This window comes from Micromys minutus, assembly GCF_963924665.1.
Source record: "Micromys minutus genome assembly, chromosome: 2".
In the NCBI taxonomy this organism is placed as follows: Eukaryota; Metazoa; Chordata; class Mammalia; order Rodentia; family Muridae; genus Micromys; species Micromys minutus.
In genome coordinates this window covers 78154577-78171096 of record NC_137971.1, presented here as the reverse complement: position 1 = coordinate 78171096, position 16520 = coordinate 78154577, and the positions used below count along the sequence as shown (strand labels likewise).

At 49.0% G+C, this 16520-nt stretch overlaps 1 protein-coding gene across 1 annotated transcript in view; it reads right to left on the bottom strand.

The window, feature by feature from the left end:
- The window catches only part of TMC7 (transmembrane channel like 7), a gene marked incomplete at its 3' end in the record, with an annotated part of 50421 nt that extends 46967 nt beyond the window's left edge, over positions 1-3454 (bottom strand). Inside the window, exon 1 of the mRNA XM_080911375.1 lies at positions 3343-3454. Within this exon, the coding sequence (XP_080767501.1) occupies positions 3343-3406 (64 nt within the window). The 5' untranslated portion in view covers positions 3407-3454. The remainder of the gene's footprint in view (positions 1-3342) is intronic.
- Between the last annotated feature and the right edge of the window lie 13066 nt (positions 3455-16520).

Genomic DNA, 16520 nt, shown 5'->3' with positions numbered 1-16520 from the left:
CTCTTAGCAACTGGAAGGCAGAGGTCTTCTGTGAGTTCAAAGCCAGCCTTGTCTACATAGTGAGTTCCAGGACAGCCAGGGATAACGTACACAAAATGACATACATGGCCCTGTCTCAAACACATACAAAACAAACAAAACAATAACTTCTGATAACCCAGCAGGACTTTTGCATACACAAGTTTAAGCCAGTTGAAGAGGGAATGAAGACATTTGCATAAATGTTTCAGGGGGGAGATAAAAAATATTTTGATTTCTTGTCACAACAAGAGTTTTACAGTGTTTGAGAGAAAAGAATATTAAATGTTCCTTGCAGGAGAGGAGGAAAGGAGAGGGGGAAGGGAAGAAGGGAAAGAGCAGAGGGAAAGAGGGTGGGAGGGAAGTCTGGAAATGAGGTGGGGGGAGGCACCTAGTGAATGGAGCATCTAAGTGTGCCTAGGACCCTGTGAGAGACTCTGGGAAAGGAGGTGTGGCCATGACTGCAGGGAAGGCTGGGAAGATGCTGCCAGTGGAAGCTTTGCTGGGAGCCTTCCTCCTCTCCAGCGGACTGGACAGGGCCTTGGGTTGTACTCCTGTCAGAATCCCCACCTTAGGAAAGTAGAGAAGAAGCCTCAAGAAGGAGGCAATCTGCATACATTTGCATGAGCCCAGCTCTGAGAAACAGAGGGTTGAGCCAAGTGTGTTTATCCCAAAGCCCGGCTGAGGGTGAGAGGCTCAGGGATCAAGTACCTGCGAGGCCCTGAGTTCGACTCCAGGGCTGCACACATACACAGTGAAAATCAGCAAGACATTTGAGAACACACCTGCCATCCCAGTACTCAGGGAGCAGAGGCAGGAAGACCGTAAGTTCCAGCTCAGCCTGGGCTACTTGGTGAGTCTCAGGCACGCCACGCCTGAGCTACATAACAGACTATTTGAAAAAAAAATTAAGCCAGAGGGAGGAAGAATCCCTCCCCCTCAGGAGAGGCCAGGGCGCCTCAGGAGTACATGGTGAAGACAGATTCCAGCCTGCGGGAGGCAAGCAAAGAGAAATTCTGGGAAGTGGTGACACTGAAGGAAGAGATGTATGTACCTTATTTAAGGTTATGGTCCCCAAGGTGGATAGACAGGCTGGAGCAGAACAGTTATTATTGGGTGGATCTGGGAGGAACCGGCATCAAAACAGAAACCAGTGGAGAGGAACTTCCACACGAATACTATTGCCAGAGTGTGCCAGACACTGAGGCCACCTTCCAGGAGCCCCGTAGCACAAGAAAGCACAGACATAAATGACAAGGTTTCTCAGCGCTGATCCAAGAATGGCCCCAGAGAGCTACACTCCCGATGTCTGGGTGCTCACATCCAAGCCCAGCAGCACCCTGTGCACTGGTCAAGGTGACCCTCGATGACCAAGGAGCAGCTGCAGAAATATGGCACTGACTTCAAGAATGGGCCACAGGACACTATAGCGTCCAGCCTGCTCTCTTGGAGTCATCTGCTCTGGGAAGGATATGAGCCCATGTTGTGGGGAAGTCCAAGCTGTCCCGAGAAGGCCCAGATAGAGAGGAAGAGAGGCCCTGCCAACAGAGTCGTCCTGTTGATCAAGCCATGGTGGAAAGGATCCTCCAGGTACAAAGGTGCAGGCAACTGCAAAGCCAGGTTCCCCTTGACTACAGCCTTACCGTAGCAGACTCAGGGAGCAGCGACCCCAGAGGGTTTACTCCTGACTGCACACACTGTGGCCTAGCACAGGACCACTGCTCGTCTACAGAGCACGGTAATGCTGGGGGTCCATTTCCAAACAGGCCCTACCTCATGCTGCTAGATTAAGAGACCAGAACACAGCGCCTGCCTGGGGCAGATAGTATGCACCTGTATCCCAGGGCACCCGGGCAGGTCAGATTGTAAGTAGAAGGCCAGCCTGGCCAGCACAGCAAGACAATGTCTCAAAATTTAAAAAGAAAGAAAGAAAGAAAGAAAGAAAGAAAGAAAGGAAGGAAGGAAGGAAGGAAGGAAGGAAGGAAGGAAGGAAGGAAGGAAGGAAGAAAAGAAAGAAAGAAAGAAGAGAAAAGAAAACCAGAGGTAGTGGCACAGTCGGGATTACAGAAAGTTAATCTGAAACACAAAAACGAACAAGCAAAAAAAAAAAAAAAAAAAAAAAAAAAAAAACTTTTAAAAAGTAAAAGGACTAGGGAATGTGGTTCCAAGGAAGAGCGTCACATAGGTAAGGCTCTGCGATCTACCTCAAAACAAAAACGTGCAGATATCTAGGGAGATGGGGAGACGGCTCAGTTATAGGGGCCCAGGGACGCTTAGAGTGGCCCTTCAACTCTCAGCAAAGTCCCAAAGTGAGGCTGGGACAGTGAGACGGAGCTGGAATAAAAGGAAGATCAGTGGAAGCCAACCAGAAAGACACTGGCTTTCACAGAGCTGCAGGGGATCCTGGGACAGCTGGGAAACTCTGCAGGAGACACGCCCCCAGCCCCTCACTGGGAGACTCTAGGCCTCTGGCTGTGACTGAGGGCTGAAATGAGCAGACATCAGCAGTGTTAGGGCTGAGCAAGGGACTGGGGGCACTATCATAGCGCTTCGACTGGGGGGACTATCATAGCGCTTCGCCTGGTTTTTTTTTTCTGCTTCCAGAGCACTGCCCCAGGATGGGGTCTTTCTCCTGGCAGCTGAAGAGCCCGGTGCCCTCTCGCTGAACTTTTGCCTTGGTAGATCCAATCTCACTGAAACTCAGACTGCACGTTAACAGTGTGAGTTCTGGCTCAGGGCAGAAACAAAATAAATACAAACTACAAGGAAGCCTGCCTGAGGGAGGTTGGCAGCTCTGTTATATCTACTGGGCGGTGTCTTTACACATTTCTGTAAAAGCTCGGGACTGTCTATTAAACACAACTAGAAAGAAAATTTTCCTCTGTTCAATAGGCTGCCATCGACGGTTGCCTCGCTATGATCGGGGCTGTGCTGGGCATTTATTAAAATCCTACTGTTCGTCAGTCAATCTGAGGCTCAGAGAGAGCAAGGCACTTGGCAAAATTCACACAGCAATAAAGACCAGAGACAGAATGGCTTCCCAAGTGGGTATAAAGGGAATTATCTAGGAGCCAGCCTCTGGGGCAGGCAGGTTGTCACAATCTCTTCACAGAAGAGATAACCTCATGGCGATCTAGAGGCTGTCCTGGGTCCGAGAGTGGTCGCGTAGAAAGTGGGGACTGCCTCCCCAGCTCGGCAGGCAGGGAAAGGGGAGCCTCCTCTCCGGGCATGTCCGCTGCCCACCGCTTTCCCCGCAGCGGTGGCCCGCGGAGGACCAGGACGGCCACCCTGCCGCCCCGCACGCCTGGTCCCGCCGCGACCTACCTGGGTGTACCGCTCGCTGTCGGCTGGAGCCATGGCCCGGGTCGCCCGCGCTGCCCTCGCTCATCACGACTCTGCGAGGACCCTCCAGCCGCCTGGACCCGCGGCCCCGCCTCGTCGGGTTCCGGATGACGTCACAGAGGCGGGCGGGGCCGTTCCCACGGGCGCAGGGTGGGGACCAGCTACCTTCAGGAGCCTCCCTCTTCTTTCTCAGTCTCCTTCTCCCCTCCCCCTTGGTTCCTCCCCTCCTCTTTTCTACTCTCCCACTGTTCTCTGTCCTCCCTTTCTCTTTCCCTCCCTCCCTCTCTTGAGGTACGCTGAGACCCAGGTTGTCCTTGAGCTCCTAATCGCTTGCCCCCACCTCCCAAGTGCTTGGATTACAAACCCCACTATTGTAAATTGTCATTTGGTAGCAACAAGTGTGGAACAGAAAGTGTGGAACGTTGCCATTTGGATTCGTGTGTGTGTGTGTGTGTGTGTGTGTACACAGACGTAACTAAGTATGTACCATGCAATGTATATCTATGTGTAGGTAGCTGTCTAGAGGATGCAGTCAACCCAACCCACTTGTATGGATACCGGAGGGAAGGACAGGTGGGGGACGATTTGTCCCATATGCTATTCCTAGAAATGTTCTCATTTCACCAGCACCCCATACATATTCATATACAGCTAAAACATAACATTAAAGTAATGAATGGGGCCAGAAAGATGAATCAGCAGGTAAAGGTGTTTGCCAAGCCTCAGATTCCACATTCCACATGGTAGATGAACTCCCACAGATGTCCCCTCCGCCCCGTGCATACAGGCACAAAAGAAATACAAATAAATGAAATTTGGAAAATATTCTTTTAAAGAAGAAAGTGGGGCTTTAGAGGTGGTTCATTGCTTAAGAGCACTTCCTGCTCTCCCAGAGGATTGGGGTTCAATCCCCAGCACCCACAACCACCCTGAACTCTAGCTCCAGGGGGCTCTCTTCTGACTTCCACAGGTACCTGCATGCACATGACATATGTTCACGCAAACACACATACACATAAATAAAAAGTTTAAAAAAAAAAAAAAAGAGCTTGGGAGACTGACAGATCCGTAAATGTGAGCCAGTCTGATGTACATAGCAAGTTCCAGGTCAGCCAGGGCTACATGGTGATATCCTGTCTGGAAGGAGGAGGCAAGAAACGGGACTTGATGGGTGGAGTTGCTGTCCCACCTTCTCAGGAGGCTGAGGCCGGAAGATGGTTTGAACCCAAGAACTCAAGGCCAGCCAGCTCAACAGAGGAACCTCAACAAAGAAGGAAGAAAATGGAGTGGAGGAGGAGCGGGGAAGGACGGTGGAGACAGGCAGAGCAGGACTGCTATTTCGAGAATTACTAAAAGGCTCAGATACCAGCTGGCACTGGAGACCTTTATCGGTGGCAGTGAAGGCAGCCAAGAGGGATTACTACACCTGGTTGAAGGTCACCCGGCTTCCCAGCGTCCCTGCCTGTGCCCTTCACCCTCTACATTTCATTACACTGTGCCCTTCTCCCCTGTCAGAGAGTGTCTGTTGATCTCTGGTTGTTTACACGGTTTTCTGTTCTTATTGTTTCTCTGTCCTACTGAATGATTAATACAGCATATTAACATTGATTTAGAAACAGTTGCCAGCCATGGCCACTCGGGCTTGGAACTCCAGAGCTCTAGAGACAGAGGCAAGGCTATTATGAGTCCAAGTCCAGTCTGGGGTACGTAGCATAACCTGACTCAAAGCAAATAAGTAAGAAAACCGAATGGGAATGTAAAGAATATGACTCAGTTGCAGTGAGGGGGTTCCAGCAAGCACCAGCTCCTTCCGGTGTGAGTTGCAACCCATCTCCAGGGCCTGGGTCGCTTCTCCCCAATCTGAAATGTTTCTACGGTTTTCCTTCATCGTCCAACCCACGTCTGCCTTTCCTTCTCATTATTTCCAGCGAATTTTAGTTTATGAATGTGGATGTTTGTGTCGGTTCACCACGTGTGTGTCTGGTGCCCGTGGATGCCAGAAAAGGGCATCAGGTCCCCTGGAAATGGAGTTGCAGACAGTTGTGAGCTTCCATGTGGATGCTGGGACCCAAAACCAGGGTCTCAGGAAGAGAGCCAGTGCTCTTAACTGTTCAGCCATTTCTCCAGACCCTTGAAGTGTTGTTGTGTTGTTATTGTTGAGGTCACCTTAGCTCAGGCTGGCCATGAAATCATTATACAGTCAAGGGTGACCTTGAACTCCTGCCTCTGCCCCCCCAAGCTCTGGGACTAAAAATGTGTGCCACCATGTCCAGCTTTCCTGTCAACTCTTCCAGAAAACTGTGTTTGTAATAAAATGGAAATTACTGAGCTGGGCATGGTCACTTGAGACCAGCTTGCATAGTGATATCCTGTGTTTAAAACAAAGAAGGGAAAGAAAAGAATCACAGGGGATGCCATCACCATCACCACCACCATCATCATCATTATCATTGTCACCATCACCATCACCACCATCACCACCATCACCACCATCAACATCACCACCATTACCACTATGACCAATGTCACCATCACCACCATCACCATTACCACCATCACCACCATCACCACCATCACCACTATCACCACCATCACCATCACCATCACCACCATCACCATCACCACCATCATCACTATGACCAATGTCACCATCACTACCATCACCACCATCATCATCACCATCACCACCACCATCGCCACCACCGCCACCATCACTACCATCACCATCACCACCATCACTACCATCATCACTATGACCAATGTTACCATCATCATCACCACCATCACCACCATCACCATCACCACCATCATCACTATGACCAATGTCACCATCACCATCACCATCACCACCACCACCATCTATATGCAGTGTTTGGTGTTTGAGCAGGTGCATATGCACAGCATGTGGAGACCAGAGGTTACCTTTGGGTCTCACACCTCAGGAGCTTTCTGCCTTGCTTTAATTACTTTTCTAATGCTGTGATGAAATACCATCACCAAAGCAACTCATAACAAGAAAGAGTTTATTTTGGGTTTATGGTGTGAAAGGACTGGTGTCCATGATAGCAGAGTTGAGGGAGCAGACAGTGGGCAGCTGGGGCAGCAGCTGAGAGCTCACATCTCCGCTTACAGGCAGGAGGCAGAGGGGGCTCATCCCAAATGGCATAAGTTTTTGAAATCTTAAAGTCTGCTGTCAGTAACACACCTCCTCCAACAGGGCCGCACCTCCTAATCCTTCCCAAACATGTTCCAACTGGGGACCAAGCGTTCAGTCACACAACCTGGAGCCATTCTCATTCAAACCACCACCCTGTAATACAATCAGGACAATCAGGGTCACACTTACCAGGGCCCAGCAATTTCAAAGTTGAGGGCTGGGGGGCTGCATCAGGACCTACTGTGTGTCTGTCTCCCCAACTCTTTCTTCTCTAGTGCACCTCCAAGCTCTCAAAACTGCTCTTTATAGGGAGGCAAGATCCCCCTGTCTGGATAGCCACAAAATCTTGGTTAGTGCTTCGTGATTTTAGGGTACCACCTAGCCTACTAGAAACATGTTTTTTTTATTTTTTTTTTATGACAGTGTCTTTCAATGACATGGGATTCAATTAGACTTGCTGGCCAGGAGTCCCAGGCATTCTCCTGTCTCTGCTCCTGAGAACATTATACAGCTAAGGTCTCACTCTATTTCCCAGGCTGGCTTCAAATTTACCATGCCCCTCCCTCAGTGTTAGGACGCTCTCTCCCAAGTACTAGGATGACAGGCAAATGCCACCATGCCCAGCTGGGAGCTACCATTTTGAAACCTCTTATTAGACAAACGCAGTTTAACTCTGTGTTTTCTTCGACTAGACTATCAATAGACAAATGGGAGACACAAAACACATACATTTATTAAAATCTTTGTCATTGCTGCTCTTAACAATAATAGACAAGAGCTGGAGAGATGGCTCAGCGGTTAAGAGCACTGGCTGCTCTTCTAGAGGTCCTGAGTTCAATTCCCAACAACCACATGGTGGCTCACAACTATCTGTAATGGGGTCTGATGCCCTCTTCTGGTGTGTCTGAAGACAGCTACAGTGTACTCATATAAATAAACATTAATAAAAATTAAACAAAACAATAATAGACAACCCCAACAGTTATGTGGTTGTGTGGTGGATGATAAATCATCTCCCCCATGGGGTCCTCGGTTTTCATCTTTGTACAATACATGGATTAGGACATGATGCCAGATTGGGGTGGCACCTGCCTTGGGGGTAGTTTGAGAGCCTTGGTGAGCTAGGAATACTTTTGCTCTGAAGGGTGGAATTTAGGGTTGCTCCCTAGCACCAAACTAGAGGTCATCCTGTCCCTCACAACAGACAACCTGCCTTCCAGGAGCTTAGTAACAAGAACCTGAACCAGTAATGGCTGGAGCTAACAGAGTGTACTGTTCTTCCCCCTAGAGACTCAAGTCTGATTATCAGCCCTCTGGAAGATAGCCTGTAGCTCCAGCTCCATGAGATCCAACATTCCATTCTGCTCTCTAAGAGCCCACATGTGCACACATAGAATGCACACAAATAAAATTCAGTGGGGCTGGAGAGAGGGCTCAGCAATTAAGAACACGTACTGCTCTTATACAGTGCAATTGTTTGGTTCTCTACACCTATGGCAGCCAGCTGACAGGAAATCCAGTTCCAGAAGATCTGACACCTCTTGCCACTGCAGAAACCCATAATATGTACACATACCTACCTACCCTCACATATACTACATAATATTTTTAATATTATATGAGTATGTTGTAGCTCTTCAGACACACCAGTAGAGAGCATCAGATTTCATTACAGATGGTTGTGAGCCTCCATGTGGTTGCTGGGAACTGAACTCAGAACCCCTGGAAGAGCAGTCAGTGCTCTTAACCACTGAGTCATCTCTCCAGCCCTACACAATACATTTTTAAGAATGGAGTCAAGAGCCTGTATTGTAGGAACAACTGTCTGGCATTTCTGCTTCCTTTTGACAAGCACTGAAATTTCCAGGAACACAAAAACCACACACATTTTCAGAAAAACACTTAGGATTTAGTCTTCAGTAGTATTTTGGGTTTCACTGTCTGTATCAGTCCACATCTGTATCAATCCACATCTGTAGATGCACCATTGGTGGGGTTTTCCCTGAGAGTCCTGAGGACACTTGAAGAACACTGTCCTCCAAGCACAGTGGCCATTACCATCTTCATCAGAGCAGCTATTTGATGACCCAAAAGGGACCCTCAAAATCAGGTTTGTGGAAGTTTCCTTGTAGAACATGGGAAGTAAGAACAGACCCTCGCTGAGCCTCCAGCTGGATGCAATTCTGTCCCTGCTGTTTGTACTAGAGTACACCCACGGTAGAAGTTTAATTGAAGGAGGAGGGGGAGTATTTATACAGCTTAGTCATGCAGGGTTAGGACTTGGAAGTGATGTGGGGAGCTGGCTAATAATCGTAGGCCACTAGGGGTGGGTCTTAAGAAGTTATAACTTAGGACTGGTTCAGGGTCCAAGGTCTCTGCATCTTGTCCATCGATGTAGTGGCTTGAATATGCTTGGCCCAGGGAGTTGCACAATTAGGAGGTGTGGCCCTGTTGGAGTAGGTATGTCACTGTGGGTGTGGGCTTTAAGACCCTCATTATCACTGCCTGGAAGCCAGTCTTCTCCTAGCAGGCTTCATATGAAGATACAGAACTCTCAGCCCTTCCTGCATCATGCCTGCCTGGATGCTGCCATGCTTCTGCCTTGATAATAATGAACTGAGCCTCTGAACTTGCAAGCCAGCCCCAATTAAATGTTGTCCTTCTAAGAGTTGCTTTGGTCATGGTGTCTGCTCACAGCAGTAAAACCCTAAGACAATCATGATATGACTGACCTACTCCCTCCTACCACTCCCCATCAGTGTAACCTGCCTTCCCCACCATGGTGGGCTGAAATCCCTCTGAAATCATGAGCCCAAGTAACTCTTTGTTCTTTCATTGTCACACGTTTTGACCACAGCAATAAGAAAAATAACATACCTGCCTTGGCCTTTTCTCTGGCAGGCCCACCTACGTTTCCCATCCCCTTGCGCCTTGCCCTTTACCCCTTGCCCTTCTTCTGTTTCCTTCTCTTGTGGCATTTACCATTCTCTAGCAAAAATAAATGACTGTCTGCCTCCCCCATTATTATGGCATTATTGTGGATGTCATCCTACCCCAGTACAACAGAACACAAGTCTTATGGCAAGGGTAGTCTGTGATCATGCCGGTTCACCAAGAAGTTCATTAGGCTTGTGGGAATTAATGGATGGAGAAGGGAAGTCTCTTTCTCTCAGATTGCTCTATGGTATCATTCATTCATTCATTCACTTTAGTGGTGTCTTTGTTTTCGAGAAGTGGGGAGGAAAGAAGTCAGAGTCTCATGAATCCTATGCACCCATCCCATCAAATCTGCTATGTAGACTAGGATGACCTTGAACTTCTAACCTATCTGTCTCTGCTCTTAAGTGCTGGGATTACAGGTAAGCACTACCATGCTGGTTTATGAGTGTTGGGGATCAAACCCTGGGCTTCACTCATGCTGGGTAAATGACTAGCAGAGCCATATACCTGTCTCTTTTTCTTTTGAGACAGGATCTCATTCTGCAGCCAATCCTTGCCTCAAGCTTGATCCCCCTGCCTCAGCTTCCCTGCCACTCTGAATCTGAATAGATGGACTTTGCTCTCTTCTGGTTAGCCTGTTGGCAGGAACTCATACTACCTACCCTAATGAACCTCATGTGTTGGGTGAGCGCCCCCTGCTGGGATGTCTATGTCTCTGTCACTTTCCCTGAATGTACTTGAGCCTAGCAGAGCACTCACGTGTCTCTGTGTCTTCATTCTGGAATCTTCCACATAGACAGAACTTGGTTAAGTAAATTGACATACTTTTCTCGTAGTCGTTGGCCTTTTACTATGAGGTGTCCACCATGATTCCTCATGACAGGAGGAATGTCCCTCTTCTCCTACACACTCTGGCCTCCTCACTTCCCAAGGTCCCCCAGAGATGGACTTCCGGTCCATCTGGAAAACATTTCCCCCCTACAGAGGTAATGACTTCCGCCTCTGTCCATTACCATGGGCCCCACTACACTGCCCTGCTCTGATTGCTGACTACTCTCTGTCTGTAGGGAGGATTTAGTTGAAATCTCCCACGCAGGAGATGAATCCTGATGAGAACCAATGTTTCTCTGAGGCTGCTGATGGCCCCATAAGCTGCTACCCAGAGCACAGGCCTGAGAGAGGAGGAAGCGAAAGCTCCCCTTTGGCTACTGTTGCAGACAGCAGGACACCAACACACCCAGCAGCTGCTGCTCTCACGGATATTTATTGTCCAACTGTGTGCGTGTGAGTCTGTCAAGCTCCAGGGGCTCTAGAAGGACTCTGCAGTTCTGATGTGACATCATTCCAACTTTCTTGTGTTGGGTCATCATTTCCAGAGAGAGAGAGAGAGAGAGAGAGAGAGAGAGAGAGAGAGAGAGAGAGAGAGAGAGAAATCAGACGGCCTTAGATCAGCAGATGGCTCTTCACTTTCTAGCTGAGTGATCCAAGGCTTGTTACTAAGCCTCTCTGTGCTTCTTTCTAATCTAATTTTCCCCCTTTCCTCTTCTAGATAAGAGTTTGCTAGGTAACCCAGGCAGGCTTTAAACTTAACACACTCCTGCCTGAGCCACCAGAGTTCAGGTATCATGGGTATACATGACCACACCTGACTCTCCTCTGGTCCAGTGAGCCTTGTAATGGTATTTGTTCCTTTACTAATATGTAAACAAACAAACAAATAATAAAGCATTGGCTGGACCCGGATTTTGCAGACAGGGGGATGGGTTTGACTCCTAATGTGATCTGGGTATCTGGGAACTATAGCTAATGAGCAGAATCAGGGTTGCTAACAGGAAGTTACTACAAGAAAATATCAGGGCTGTATCAGTTCTTAAGTTGCTCTGAGCAGATTGGAGGAGGGAAGACTTAGTTTACCTTGAAGTCTCAGAGGCGTTGGTCCAACTTCTGTCATGGCAGCAGAGAGAGGGGTGGCATAGAGAAAGAGGTGAGGGCACAGTCAAGTGTTTCTGCTACCTGCTTCCTCCCAGGGGTACAGGAATTCATCAAGATAACAGGTCAGAACTTGCAGTATCTGACTGTGGGCACTCTCTCTCTCTCTCTCTCTCTCTCTCTCTCTCTCTCTCTCACACACACACACACACACACACACACACACACACACACAGAGCAAGATGGGACTTCTTGAATTAATCCTGTGGTGATTCAAACTGCAATCAGGGCGGCAGTGGAGACTAGCCATCACAGGGAGATAAGGAGGTTTCTGCCTAGGCTGAGCTGATAGGATTGTCACTGCAGATAGATCAGGTGACAGATACCATCTAGGAAGGAGGCCCTACTCAGACAGTGAGGGGCACCAGGCATTAGGGCTCCTTGCTAAATGGCTGTGCAAACCTTTCAGGAAACGCTAGAGTTCACGGGAAAGCATACAGGCTGCCTTACAGTTAGGCTACACAAAGAATCTTAGTCACCTCTGTTCAGTTCTGGGACCTATCTACCCAAGAGGCAGGGCACCTGAGCTTAGGGTTACAGATAGATCTGAGTCCAGAGAGCACCTGCTGAGCTTTCTGCGTTTGTGTATCCCAGAACAAAGAATTGGACCAGTGTGGAAGTGGGCCAGAACGCTGAGAAAAAAGCAGCGGTGCTAATGGACCCCACATGGGAGTGTGGGACGTCTATATGGCCTCTCCTCTCTGGAGAGTGGCTAGGGTGTGTTGTTCCTGGTAGCCCTGGTCGGGGAGGAGTTTCCAGGCCTTCTGCCAACTGGCTTCTTTCTCGCTGGCTAATCTCCCCCTCCAGCCCTTCTAACACCAGTTGCTGTAACAGAAGGCGCCCCCCACCCCACACTCTCCAGCTGGGAAGCGAGTCTGTTCAGAGAAGAGAAACAAATACAGCCTCTTTGAACATTCCTGGAAAGCGAATTTTCCCCGGGTGCTTCAAGACTGACAATAGCTGGGGGCAGGGGCAGGAGCAAGGGTGAGGCGGGAAGCTCAGTAAAGCTCTGGCACAGTAAACAGGAGGTCCTAAGTTCCACCCCCAACCCTGTGGGGAAGTAAAGGAAGAAAGAAAATAAGAGTCGGGATTGGCAGAAGAAAGGGAGAGGGCGGGACAAATGGACTAAAGTCCAGTTGATGGTTCGTAGCCCGGCTCAGACGCTTTCATCTGGTGGTGCTTGCTGTCAGTGTGAGCAGGAAAGCCCTTGCTTCCAGCTGGCACCTTGATTTTGGGATTTCCTGGCATCCAGAACCGCGAGGGTGTTAAAGAGCTGCCCTAGGGGACTGCGGGATGGCTCAGTGGGCGAAGTTCTTGCCACACACACTTGAGCATCTGAGGTCGGATCCTCAGCACCCGCGTAAAACTGAACTCAGTCTCACACCTCTGAAATCTCAGCTCCAACTGGGAGGAGAGGGCCAAAGGGAACGGGAAGCCCCCAGGCCAGCTAGAGAATGCAGCTGTCAACACCAGACTGCATCACACAGGTGAAGAAAGACAAACCTCTCTTGCTGAACCTCTAACTCAGCCGGCAGCGGTCAGTAAGCCCCAAGTGTTTCCTTTTCTCCACTCCATGCCCCACAACCCTCACCCCAGGATGGGGTTACGGTGCAAGTGCAACCACGCCTGGCTTAATGCTGGGGATTTGAACTCGTGCCCCCATGATTGCAGCAAGTACTTTTACTCACCGAGCTCCTCTAATTTAGAGTCACTTGTCTTGATCAGAGGCATGCTGAACTAGATAAATGGGGCTGTCTGGTGTTTTTGGTGCCTCGTGAGGTTCGTTCGGCTTGGAGTCTGCGTGTGGGATTCTCATGATTCTCTGATGGACCCCGTCATGTCAGCCAGCCGCATTACGTTCAAATCCACAGCACCACACAGAGGCAATGTAGGTCATGTGGCCCCGAGGTCAAGCAGGCCCAGGCCACAGTGCTGGCTCTGTAGTTTACTGTTGGGCAGGCAAGGTGAAGCAAGTTCCAATTGTCCCTGTCTGAATCCACCTCTTTGTGTCTAGATCCGCATGTCTTTAAACTTAAGACATGGAATGAAAGCAAAACTCACGGAATGAAAGGAAAGAGATATCTGGTCGTGAGGAAATCTAATCTCACACGGGGCACCAATGTTGTAAAAAGATGACATCCTGGGTTTCGGCACCAATGTTAGGAAAAGGATGATGAGAGTGGGGGACATATGCCATGAGCACGAGGAGGGAGAGTGGGGAAGGGAAGGGGAAGAGGAGGGGGGGTGGGAGAGCAAGGGTGCAAGAGAGCAAGAAAGGCAAGAGAGAGAGGAGAAAGCAAGCAGCCCCTTTTATAGTGTCAGGTCATTGGGGCGGAGCATACCTGGCTATTGCCAGGTAGCTAAGGAGTGGGGTTTACAGAATCCCAACATTCCCCCGTTTTGGTTTAATTAAAAAAGAAAAATTAGAGGTGATGGTGAACCAGGAATAGGATTGTTGTGATCTTCGCGCTTGTTTGGGGCAACATTTCTAGAGAGTCCAGAAAAGTGGGGGTAGGAATGTTTGTCCAGTCTTAGAGTTGGCTGTTCCCTTGTTGTCCAGGGTCTGTGGAACCATCTGAGGATAGGTCAGAAGGAACAGGTCTAGTAGAAGCGTCTGTGTCTATGAGAAAAGGCTGAAGTATCTGTAGGTTGCTTCTTTGGAGCTGTTTTAGATGTAATGAGTGCCTGGACTTGACAAGATGCTGGAACACACATATGTATGTATACATTATAGGTAGAGATTAAGTACATTTGGTTTGGAAGAGAAAAAATTTTCAGGAGCAGTCCTAATGCTGCCATTCCTCCCCTTTTCTTATGGTAAAAAGGAGAAACTTAAGACACGGTATGACTGTTTTCTAGGCTGGGCTGGGTGCTCAAAGCTCAGGCAATCTGTCCTTCTACCTCAGCCTCACTTGTAGCTTGAACTGTACCATGTGTCCCTGCACAAAGCTCAGTTTCCGATTTCACAAAGCCACCTCATGGAGTTGTCACATGAGGGAGTGCATGCTATCATGTGCCAGGTGGGCACCTGGTCTGAGCTTCTTTGACCAGAGAATCCCTTTCATAGACTGGGCTAGCCCCTTTCCTCGTGGAGGTTAACTCCTTTCCTTGATGAAGCCTCCCTTTTCTGCATCACACTAGAGGCACGTGACCACAAGAGGGAGCCTAAGAGCAGGGCTTGGAGCAGGGCTTGGAGCGGGTCAGGCCACCCGGGGAACATCGTTTGCATCGATGGCAGAGGTAAACACCTTCCTCCCTGGAGAGGGCAGACTAAAACCGGTTCTTGGTTATAATAAGTGTTTCCGTGGATGCCAGGGCTCTGTTGGGTCTCTGGGGAGTCTGATCTCTGACTGCTATGGAACGGACACAGCTTCTCCTCCTGAAAAAACAAAACAAAAAAACACCAAGTCAAATCCCTTTTGTGACCCAGAGTCACCACCTTTCATATAGTGCTTGGCTGTAGGTCTTTTTCAAGCTAGCTGAGGGTTTTTGGGCAGAGCCTTGGGTGGAGCGTTTATCTGATGTGTTGTTTTTTTCTTTGTTTTGCTTTGCTTGTTTGTTTTATAAAGTGTCTCTCTCCATGGTCCCAGCTGGCCTGGACCTCTTTTTGTAGAACAAGCTATCCTCAAATTCACAAAAGTCCGCCTGCCCCCACCTCAGTGCTGGGATTAAAGGCACGAGCCACCATGCCTTCCCATGTGGGCATTTAAAAAAATGACTCAGTGAACAGAAATGTGCTTACATTGGAAAACTTATTACTGTGTGTGTTGTGAGTGTGTGTGTGTGGTGTGTGTGTGTCAGAGAACTATTTGTGGTAGGTAGGAAATTCCCCCTTTATATCACGGGGTAGAAATCAGGCAAGCACGGGTTCAAACACCTTTATCCATCTGAGACATCTCGCAGTCCCACTCGGGTAAGATAAAGAGCCATGTCTATAACCAAATCATTGTGATCGGCTTGGTCTCAGAACCTGGTGTTAATATCCCGTGAGATAACGAGGCAACACAGTCTGTTTGCTGACAGAACGCTTCCTTAGGGGAAACCCCTGCTGTGCCCAAAGCCCCAAGTACCCCCTGCAGTCGTCAGAATGACAGCTGCGTGATACTGAGGCAGACCCCAGAGCTCCATGTGTTTGCCGGGCAAGCACTGCACCCTGGAAATCCCTGCACCTCTTAACAGTAATGAAAAGCAAATGACATGCGACCTATTGTTCTCATCCTTCTTATGTTCAACGGAGAAAAGCCACGGGGCTAAGCAGCTTGTCTCCAGAATGCCCTTATCTGTGGAACAGCACCCCACCACCTCCTCAGTGCCCCAAAGTCCCTGTCTGTGGTTGTACCAGACTTACCTCACCCGGTGTCAGAGTCTCTTGTTAAAGACAGGCTGGGTGTGAAGCATGCCCATAGTTCCAGCACACCAGGAGTTCAAGGCCAGCCCGGCTACTTGAGACTCCATCTTGAAAAGCCAACATCATGGGGCCTGTGAGAGAGCTTAGCAGGTAAAGGTGCTTGCTGCCAAGGTTAATGGAGTGAGGTCTATCTCAAGACCCTCGTGAAGAAAAAAAGAGTACGGACCCCCTACATGTTCTTGAATCTCCACACATGTTCCCATGTACTTCAATCAGGAAAATAGTTTTTAAAAAAATGCCTCTCTGTTTTGTCTTTATGAAATTCTCACTCTGTAGCTCTGGCTGCTTTAAACTCTCAGCAATCCTTCCGCCTTTCTGGCTGACATTTTCCTTCCTATTGAAAGGCGTCTCTCACTAAGCCAGGTCGACTGCCTTGGAAACAGATCTGGGATGCTAAGGCTGGTCCACCACCCTGGCCGCTTTTCTTTGTTTGCTGTGGGTGGACATTGGAGTTGCTTCTGTTAAAATAGTGCTGGGAGGAACAGGGATGTGCACACATTTGGAGGTTCCTGGTCTGTGGGCGCATATCCCAGAGGATGACTGAAACACCTCTATTATTTCAGTATTTGAGGACTGTCCGTAATGTTTTCCACTGGACTGCCTAATGGGTTACAGTGCCATTCTAGTGGTGAGTGGTGGGGTGCTAGGCTCACTTGGTTTGTGATT